An 11,036-nucleotide genomic window follows, 5' to 3' on the forward strand; every position below is an offset into this window, starting at 1 on the left:
CAATAAAACTTGGGAAACTGAGTCACTGAGTCTTGTAATTCTTTTGGGACTACTCACAATCAATTTTACCCCAAATTCCATCCCACATCAAAATCACGTTTTCTTTTTTTTTACTTCTGTTTCCATACTAGTATCCCTTTCCAGATCATAAAGTCTTTAAGGGAAGGAATGTGGCTTATTCATCATTTTACTCCCAGCCTCTAAAACAGTGTCTAGTACTTTGCACCCATTTAACAAGTGTTGGTTTAATTAATATGTATGTGTTGCAGAATCAAATCGTTAACACCTTAGGCAAGAAACAAGCACTCTAAGCAGTAGTTTCTTTATCTCCAAGATGGAGATAATAATTGCTTTGCTGATTTCAGAGATTTAGTATCAAATGAGAAAACTTTATGTGACCATAAAGATATATATAAATGTAAATTTATCAAATACTTGAAATCCTGATAAGTTTGGAAAGCTGGGCTGGCTCTGAGTAAGGGCTACAGAGAGATAAGATGTATAACTGTCTCAGCTCTGGAAACCCATTTGTTTTAGGTAGTAACTTGAATAAACAGAACTTTTTTGCCTGTATACTATAAGTAACAAGGCCAATTTGCTCCATATAGCTAAAAAAAGAGGTTTCTACCAGGTAAAACATTGCCTATAATACCATCATTGTGCAAAGAAAAGGGAGACTCATCAATGTGTATATTAGTGCTATGAGCCTTACACTCATCAGAATTGGCTCAAAGACCTTAATCTCATCAGAACTGGCTCAAGGAGGGAATAACATACTCACTCAATTGGGTGGAGTAATCTATCTAACACTGCAGGAAAATAGGAGGGGAAGGGGATAAGGAGGGAGAAGTAAAAGAAGGGAGGGAAGATTGGGGGAGGGGTCAGTCAGAAGCAAATTCCCTTAGAGGAGGGATAAGGTGAAAGAAGATAGATAGATAATAGAGTAAATCTCATGGGGAAGAGAATAGAATGGAGGGAAACAGTTAACAATTGTAACTGTGAAAAAGAGAAAAGAAAAAAATGTACAAAAAATATTTATAGCAACTCTTTGAAGTGGCTAAGAACCGGAAATCGAAGGAATGCCCATCAATTGGGGAATGATTGAATGAGCTGTGGTAAATGATTGTAATGGAATATTATTGTGCTATAAGAAATGACAAGCAGGATGGTTTCAGAAAAACCTGGAAAGATTCATATGAACTGATGTATAGTGAAGTGAGCAGAACCAGGAAAACATAGTGCAGTGATAACAGTATTGTTCTATGAGCAATTGTGAATGACTTAACTACTCTCAGCAAAACAATGATCTGAGACAATCCCAAAGGACTAATGATGAAGCATACTAACCACCTCCAGAGAAAGAACTGATATTGACTGAACTCAGACTGAAGCATGCTATTTTGAGCTTTATTTTTTACTTGAGTCTTTTTATGTAAAATGACTAATATGGCAATGTTTTACATAATTGCACATGCATAACCTATACTGATTGCTTGCAACCTTGGGGAGGGGGAGGGTAGAGAGGGAGGGAATGAGAGAGGGATAGAATTCAGAACTCAAAACTTTAAATAAATAAATAAATAAATGTGTATATTACTGCTAAGTGGAAAACGTTCACTGTACCTATCCCTGTGCTCTGTACACAACACGCACTCAAATCTTTGTTCTTTGAAGCATAGCTTACTCCAAAGACTTTAGGGTCAAAATATCACCAACCATGTTTATAATAAGAACTTTGTCATTTTTTACATATGTATAAGTATCCTCTCTATAGCTATTTGTAATTTCCTAAAGCATATGCCATTAATTCTATGAATAATCATTTAGGCAGAAGTGCTTAATTCACACAAATATATTTAAAGAAATGGACTCAGTAATTTCTGCCATTTGTCTATATAATTTTATAGATAGGATTCCCTCTAAATGAGGAAGGTGTACATACAATAGCTAGAAGTATCCCTTAGTTAGTGATCAAACACTAATCAGTCACTTCCAAGTCAGTGTGAAAAATGTCCTAAAAATGCAATGGAATAGATAGATATGAGTCCAGGTTTAGAAAGCAGTGACTATTCCCATCTACTAATGTTCTATAAGCAGTAAATTTTAGGCTTTACCTCCCACGAAAGCCCTAGTTCCAAATGAGACAGCATGACTAGCAACAAAAGAGATACATTCTTCCCATGGAAAGAAAGGGCATACCCTAGTCTACTTTGTGATGCCACCACCTAGGGGGCAGCTAGGTGGCGCAGTGGATAAAGCACCGGCCCTGGATTCAGGAGGACCTGAGTTCAAATCCAGCCTCAGACACTTGACACTTACTAGCTGTGTGACCTTGGGCAAGTCACTTAATACTCATAGCCCTACCAAAAAAAAGAAAGAAATTACATTGTAATGCTACCACCTCACCTGCTTTCATGTGGCACCTAAGTGGCAGAGAAGAAAATACCATTTCAGAGAAAAAAGGAGATGGCAGAATTAGCTCCTTCTTGGAAGGGAACCTTGCTAAGGAATCCTTCTCTTCCTTGTATTACTCCTGTAACAATAGTTATACTACTCACATCACATTCATCACACATAGGCGACCTTATCTCAAGAAACCATCCTGATATACATTCCTTACTAGTGCAGAAGCAGTATCTTCCATGTAGTACAGGCTAACCTTTTCCCTAAAAGGCAAGTAATTTGAGTGGTCTAGGGCTCTAGCATTCTGGTTTCTAGGCTCTAAAAGGCCAGCCCTTTAAAGAGTCAGAACCCTTCACCCATGGCACATGTACCAAAGCTGTGCCACTTAACATACTCTGCTGGGCAGATTTGTTTCCTTGGAGAATGGGGAGCACTCATCTAGGAATCAGGAGACCCTGATTCTAGTGCTAGGTTGGTTACTAATTAGTTAAATGATCCTGGGCACATCTCTTCAACTCCCTGGGCCTGTTTTCTCTTCTATAAAATAAAGTGGTTGGACTATGGATAAAATGATAATATTTTTGAGGCAGATAGGTGGTACAGTTTTAGATTTGGGAGTCAGGAAGACCTGAATTGAAGTCCTACATCAATTACTTTAAAACCATGAACAGGTCACTTAACTTCTTTTTGCCTCAATTTTCTCATCTGTAAAATGGACATAATAATAGCACCTAACCCTCTAGCATTGTGGAAAGAATAAAAATCAAAATAGCTAAAATAGATATATCACTTTACAAACAGCTTATAAATGTTTGTTTCACTGTTGTTGTTATAATAATGTTCCCTCCAAGATCCCATTTATACTAAATGTTCATACTTCCACTATCAGGTATCTGAAACTTTAAGTCTTTCTCTAGGGGTAATAATGTCTGTTTCATGTTATTAGTGGTAAGGAAAAATAACCTCCGAAAACCTCAGAAAGGTTATGCACATGTTTCATGAATACAGAATACAGGAGTGCTATTCCCCAGCAAGCCAAAGGAGGAGCAGTGAACCAATCCCTGGTACCCTCAGAATAAAAGAACCCAGGTGACAATGAACCAGTCTGGATGAACAGGTATTCTAAAGGTCCCTTCTGGCCAGAGGCTTTGTACTTTTCACTAAACCATCCCACAGAGCCACTGTCCTTGTTCTTTACTACTAATCTCAGATGTCACCCTGATGGAACTCAGGCCATGAGAACCATTACTAGCTGCTAGGAGTTGAGGGACCCCCTCATTCCCATGCTTGGTAGGTGGGACAACGGGAAGAGAGGGAGCAAGAAGTCTACAATCCCATCACTCCAGATACATCAGACGTATTCCTATCACTTTAGTATAGAACTCTGATTCCAACAGAAACACCGTAATACATGCTGGCTACATCTTATAATACTATTAATACACTTTCAGAGAACACACTTTTTATAGGTTAAATAGGCTTTTGCAGGAAGACAAATTTTTTCAATGAACAAAAAACTATTTTTTGCCCTCCCCCAATTAAAAGAAAGAAAAAACCCTTGTGACAAATGTGCATCATCAAACAATATAAATTCTGGAATTATCCATGTCCAAAAACATAGATGTCTCCATGTACCATGTCCATGAACTCTTTAGTAGGAGGTGGGTAGCAAGTTTGATCTTGCTGACCTGACAGCTTAACACTATTGCTATGAGAAAACATTTTTTTGAATTCGAAATAAGTTACTTAAAGGCAAAAAACATCTAGAATACCTAGAAGTTGAGAGACTGCCTGTACTGCCTTATGTTGTAGTTATTGTTACCTTTCCCCTGCGAAAGTGCGAGCTTCTAGAGAGGAGGACTTAATCTTAGATATGTTACCTCCCAAAGTACCTAGCATATGATAGGGCAGGCACCCAAATATGCTGAATGAATTTTTTTCAGGCTTGAAAAACCTGAAAGCTACTCAATTATCTTCATGTCTATCAAGGATGTATGATGTTTAATTTGATTGTACATATATATCAGATTGCTTGCCATTCTGGGAAGGGGAGAGGGAGGGAGAAAAATTTGGAACTCAAAATCTTATAAAAATGAATGTTGAAAACTATCTTTACGTTTAAGGGGAAAAACCAAAATACTATAAAGAAGGCTATATGAAAGGAAGATATAAAACAGAGATGCAACGAAGCCTTGTTTTCTACCAAGACTCAGCTCAGAAACCACCGCCTCAATGAAGCCCTACTCAATTCCTCCCTACCTCTCCCAGTTGTAAGTGCTCTCTCTCTCTCTCCCCTGAATTTTCCTTTACGGTACTTATTTATGGACATGCTATAACCCCAAAGCTCCATGAGGGTAGGGACTGTTTTGTCTTTGTATCCCTAGAACATAGCTTGGGATGTTCCTGGTTCCTTTTACTTTTTGAACTGCCAAGATCTTAATTATGTAGGGAAGATGTTAAATATTAGCTCTACTAATATGGATCAGTACCTCCTCTCCTACTAATACAGATCAGTACCTCTTCTCAGACTGTTAAGAGTATTGCCTGGGGTACTGAGAGCTTAAATGGTCCATGGTCACACAGCTAGCAAGCGTCAGAGGTAGGATTTCAACCCAATGCCCTTAGCCTGGCTCTTTATCTGTTATACCATTACCCTTCCCATCTGGCATATAGTAAGCATTTCATAAATGTTTATGGAACTGAATTTTAGTTGAGGCCTTGTAAATTTTACTTATTTCACTTAATTACAAATGACAAAATAATAATGATGATAGCATTTCTATATTCTATATATTTCTTTTGCAAAGTGCTTTAAATGCTATCTCATTTGATTGTCAAAACAACCCAGAGTGGTACCAACCCCATTTTACAAATGAGGAAACTGAGGTACATAAAAGTTAAGTAATTTGCCCAGGGTCACATAGCTAATAAGTGTCTAAGGCTAGATTTAAGGCCTTCCTGGCTGTACTCCATGTACTACATCACCTGGCTGTAGAATTTGCCTAATTTTGAATACTATAACTGGCAAGCTTATTAAGGCAAATAAGAGAACACTTAAGAACATCTTACCTGTGGCTGTTGGGTTTATCAGCCCTGTAGATGCATTGTTGGAAATTTGTGAGGGAGGCTGGCCTAGGCCTGTAGAAGGGGCTCCTGAACGAGGAAACTGTTGAGAACTCATTTCCACCTGCAAAATACAAACTGTTACAAATCTGAGCTTGAGATGCAAGATGTTACACATTCTACAGTTGATACTATTGAGCTTAAGCCTTAAGGTGACATTACTTTACTTGTTAGAATAACTAAATAACTTATCTCAGCTAGACAAAATATCAGCTGAAAAACTACATAATTTTCAAATGGGAAATGCTACTTGAATTTCTACAACCAAGTAGAAAAATGCTAACAAATTACTATGGTTCATTTATGACTATTGTTCAGTCATTTCAGTCTTGTCCAAATCTTCATGACTCCATTTAGGGTTTTCTTGGCAAAGACACTGGAACAGTTTGCCATTTCTTTCTCCAGCTCATTTTACAGATGAGGAAACTGAAACAAAGATGGCTAAATGACTTGCCCAGGGCCACACAGCTAGTAAGTATCTGATGCCAGATTTCAACTCAGGTCTTCTTAATTCTAGGTCTGACACTCTATCACTCAGCCACCTAGCTACCCATAGATAATTCCATGATTTATCTTTCATCAAATCACAGTAACATTTTTCTTATCATAAAGGGATCTAAAGGACCTATCTATTCTGGGGCATGTTTGCAAAAATATTTTATTTTAAAATTCACCAAGAAGTATTCAGAAATTATTCTACCTATGCCAATAATTTTTTTTTTTAGTGAGGCAATTGGGTTTAAGTGACTTGCCCAGGGTCACACAGCCAGCAAGTGTCAAGTGTCTAAGGCCGGATTTGAACTCAGGTACTCCTGACTCCAGGGCCAGTGCTCTATCCACTGTGCCATCTAGCTGCCCCTAACAAAAATGTTTTTAATGTCAAAACTAGAATTTTAATATTTTTACTAATACTTCCTGCTTTTCTCAATAATTATAATGCAGACTCACATATCTCAGTGGTGGAAGGGAACTCAGGGCTCATCCAATCCCTCCTCAACTTAAACAAAAATCCCTTCTACCACATCGTCAACAAATGGTAACCCAGGCTTCGCTTTAAAACCTCCAGAAAACGATTTTACTTCCTCCTGAGGCAGCTTATTCTACTTTTGAGATAGCTTTTATTGTTCTTCCTTAAATCAAATTTAAATCCACTTCTTTGCATTTGTTCACACTATTCCTAGGTCTGACTTTTGGGCCAAAGGAAAAGAAGTCTATTCCCTTTTCTATGGGTCAGCCTTTCAAATGCTTGAAGCTACAATAATCATGTCCTTCTTAAGTCTTCTCCAGAAAAAATAACTTCAATTCCAGAAATGTGCATATGCTACGATATTAGGTCTTTCATCAAATAATCTTGTGTTTCTCTAGATGATTTCTAGGTAAAAATATCTTTCCTAAAAGAACTGACAATGGCATGAAGCCTGATAAGGACAGAGTAAAGCAGTACTCTCAGCTCACTACTCATAGATACCATATTACCCTTTTTTAATAGCCATACCACCCTATCATCTCATGTCAAGCCTGCAGTCAACTAAGTCTCTCCTGCAAGACCATTTCCAAATGAACTATCCTAGTTATATCTCCCTTACCTTGTACTAGGAACATTTATTTTTCAACCTGGGTGTAAAACTTTACATTTGGGGGGAAGCTAGGTGGCGCAGTGGATTCAGGAGGACCTGAGTTCAAATCCGGCCTCAGACACTTGACACTCACTAGCTGTGTGACCCTGGCAAGTCACTTAACCCTCAATGCCCTGCAAAAAAACAAAAACAAAACAAAACAAAACAAACTTTACATTTAGCCTGCTAAGATCTTTTTGGATTCATCCTGGAAGTCAGTGGATAAGCCACCACTCCCAGTTTTATGTCATCTATGCTTTTAGCTAACTCCTACACCTTCAAATCATCTTTAAGGTTTCTTAGATAAGAATTATACAAGGACAACATATAGGACTTTTGGGTATATTTAGCTTAATGTAGGAATTTCTGCAAAAAAAGGCTGTATAGCCACAATTCCAGCTAATAATACTTGGGGGTGGGGAGGGACACAACAGATTCTTCAATAATTTTTTCTGTTTAACAATCAACAAGTAGCTATTCTTGAAACTTTATGAAGTATTCACAAGGCACAAGGCATCTTATGAAGTGCTAATCAATTAAGAACTCTTTCTTGTCTTTCAAGATTTTTTATAAATTTGCAAATATCAAGAGCAAAAGCAAATCATTTAAGCCTTTACTAGAAATTTTTTAATCACACTTTACAACTAAACTTCATTCAAAGACATTATGGCAACTCATTTTTAAAAGTACTTCCTTTGAACAATATGAAAAAATTAATAGGTAGAGTCATTCAGTTGGGAGAAATGGATATAAAATCCAGGCTTCCCAACAAACATATTACATATAGATCCTACCTAAAATACAACTCTCAATAACCGATGATCTTAGTTCATGTACTTCCATTTGCACTGGGGTACCATAACTAGGTGGGGGATTTTTCCACTTTAAAAGAAAGTATATATAGGAAGCACACTTTGCTAGTGTACCCATTAAAAAAAATGCATGTTTTTTTTTTTTTAAGAAAAGCAGCCTTTTGCAAATAAGAACGTGACAGGAAAGAGTTTTATACCTCAATGTCACTGAAAGGTTCATGGTGCAGAGGGGTACACCTATAAGGAGACACCTCATATTGACCAAAAAGGGATCAGCCAACGGCTTTTCCTGCAAAGACCTCGATTTATAGACTTCCTTTTTCCTTCCCTTCATCCTTATCCTAGAGAAGGTACACCTCTTCTCTAAAATCTTTCTATTCGTTTCCACTGTACTTTTAACTCCAAATGCTCAGCGGTTCCTTCCCCACCCAAACCAATCAATGCGATCAGATGACAATGCTGTCCCGCCTCCTCTCTTTAGGGTCCTCCAGCCTGGCTCTTAGAGCAAGGGAAGAGCAAGTACAGGTCTCTCCAAGATAACTAGCTCCCTTACCCTACTGCCTATATGCCTTCTGCCCCAGAGGCTTCTTTCCAACCTCTGCCCACTCTTCTTTACATCAGTCCCTAGTCCCAGAAGCGGAGTCACAAAGGAACCAAGGAAGGAAAAAGGAGGGCCCCCTCCCCATGGCCAATACAGCCTTTCGATCCCCGTGACACCGGCTCCGGCCCAGCAAACACCCCGGTTACTAGTGCAGCTTCAGGATCTGGTTCCAGCTTTCTCCCCAAGAACCTGCCCCTCCCCTCCCCACCGCCCGCCTATTGGCCCCGCGCCGAAGGCGTCACACGGGGTCGGGCGCCAATCCAGCATCAGCATTGGCGTCCTAGCCCCACCCTCCTATCGAACTTCGACCAATCAAACTAGGGCCTCTGGCAGGGCTACCCAAATTTCACGACCCCGCGACCAATAGAAGAAAAGAGACGGCTTGTCCAATGAGAAAGGTCGGGGGGGCGGGGAGGGAGGCCCCGCCTTTGCCTGGGTCTGAAAGCGGCGGGCGCAGGTCCCGGATGTAGATAGTCACTTTAAACTGCTCTGTGAGCCAAACTGCCTCCGCCACCGCCCCCCGCCCGGCCAATCTCCCCGTCTTCTGCCCGTCAAAGCCTTCATCCCAGAGCCAGTCGGCCCAAGGCCCAGGCCCCGCCTCCTTGCCGCGGGGCACCCCAAGCCGGGGGCAGAGGCTCCTCGCAGCTTCAACTGCCGGGACTAACCGCCCTACCCCAGGCTTTTGACAGGACTCCACAACTTCCTAAGCGGTGCTGTACCAGGCGAAGGAGCAAACCGACTATGCTTCGTCGTGGCCACCTTTCCCAGGGGACCCTCGGGAGAGCGGACGCCGCAACCCTGGCCCGGCCCGGCTGCCCCGCCCCCTCCCCGGATCCCCCTCCTCCCGCCACTACCTGGAGTCCGAAGCGTGGAGCCACCGCTCCTCCGTTCTGCCTTTTCTGTCTTGCTCTCTGCCTTTCCTGGTGGCGCCTCTCAGGCGTCTTAGTCCCTGGGGTTCTGGACCCGCCGCGGCGGCCGCGGCTAGCTCTCCTCTCAACCTAGCGCCGCCGCTTCCGCCGCCGCACCGAGACACCCGCCCATTGGTTGGGGCTGGTACCGCCCACTGCGGGTCGAGCCACTGAGAGTGCGGCATTAGCCAGAAGGTGGGACCGTCAGGGGAGGGATGTCCCAGCCCGGGGTGGTAAGGCATTGTGGTTCTTGTAGTTTTTCACGGCAAGGGGGCGGGACTGGGAGGGTGCGAGTGGGCGAAAGGGCGGGTACTGCCGCCAGCTCTTCGTCACGCCCCCCTCTGCAGTCTTCCATTGGCTCTAATCGAGCCGCTTTTCGCTTCATGCTACCCCCTCCTCCTCCTCCCCAGCCGAGAAAAGGCGACCGGATCTAGAGCTGGAGCTCCGCCTTCTCCTCCAGGCCCCCTAACCGCGGTCCCTGGATTTGTCACTTGCATGGCGGGGCACATAAGGGGGAGTGGGGAGATGAGACTCCAAAAGATCCCCATTCCACGGTTTCCTTTAAAGGACAGATGGGGAGGGGGAGTTGGAGTAGAGGAGGTGGAGAAGCTTGAGGATTTGCTCTCAATGCCATTTCATTGAGCTTTGTTGCAGGGTTCGTTTTTAATGTATCCTCGTTATCTACCGGGATCTGTTGCATGTGGTGGGTGCCAGGGTTCCCCCATGCTTGTCACCGGAGGTGGCCTCCCCGGAACCGGTGCATGCCTTGCTGGGCCGGTGCACCGGCTCTGCTGTGCTAGAAGCAGAGGCAGGGGATAGATACATCCTCTGCTCCTCTAGCCTGCTCTTGAGAAAACACGTTTCCGAGTTGTTTTATCTCTCCTGCCCTAGCCAGTACAGAGACTAAATCCTGTCTCCTCCACGTTTTTGAAGTTCAGTAAAGTTTTCTGTAAGGGTTGGGGTGTGTCAGAGCTCTGGAAGCCTAAGCAGTTCAACACCTTTCAAGTTAAATACAGTTATTACTTTTTCCGCAGCATGACCTCGCCAAAGAATGGCTTGGTAGTAGCATTAGTCGTAGTCATAATAATGATGATGATAGCATTTATACAGGCTTTTAAAGAATAGATATTAACCTCATTTTATCCTGACAACAGCAGTTCTGGAGAGGTTGGTGGTGTTATCATCTCTAAGAAACTGAGGCAGACAGACGTTAAATAATATCCTCAGGGTCACATTTTTTAAAAAATCATAAAAGTATTTTATTATTTTCTAGTTACATGTAGAGATAGTTTTCAACATTTGTTAGTTTCAAATTTTTCTCCCTCCCTTCCCTCCCTCCCCAAGACAGCAAGCAATCTGATATAGGTTATGTATGTACAATCACATTAAACATATTTCTGCTTTAGTCATAGCTGTGAAAAAAGAATCAGAGCGAAAGGGAAAAACTTCAAAAAAGAAAAAAAAAGTAGAAATAGTATGGTTCAATCTGCATCTATATTCCATAGTTCTTTTTTTCTGCATTTGGGGTGGGGCAATGAGGGTTTAGTGACTTGTCCAGGGTCACACACCTAGT

At 41.8% G+C, this 11,036-nt stretch overlaps 1 protein-coding gene across 3 annotated transcripts in view; it reads right to left on the reverse strand.

Moving 5' to 3' along the window:
• Positions 1-9,552, reverse strand: part of SAP130 (Sin3A associated protein 130) — a 59,584-nt gene extending 50,032 nt beyond the window's left edge. For 2 of the 3 annotated variants that reach the window (XM_043991813.1, XM_043991815.1), the window contains exons 1-2: positions 9,410-9,552; positions 5,473-5,590 (exon numbers count right to left, since the gene is read on the reverse strand). In XM_043991813.1, coding sequence (XP_043847748.1) covers positions 5,473-5,584 — 112 coding nt within the window. In that variant the 5' untranslated portion in view covers positions 5,585-5,590; positions 9,410-9,552. The remainder of the gene's footprint in view (positions 1-5,472; positions 5,591-9,409) is intronic. The other variant, XM_043991812.1, reaches the window with a different exon arrangement.
• Between the last annotated feature and the right edge of the window lie 1,484 nt (positions 9,553-11,036).

The sequence above is a fragment of the Dromiciops gliroides genome, chromosome 3 (genome assembly GCF_019393635.1).
Source record: "Dromiciops gliroides isolate mDroGli1 chromosome 3, mDroGli1.pri, whole genome shotgun sequence".
Classification (NCBI taxonomy): domain Eukaryota; kingdom Metazoa; phylum Chordata; class Mammalia; order Microbiotheria; family Microbiotheriidae; genus Dromiciops; species Dromiciops gliroides.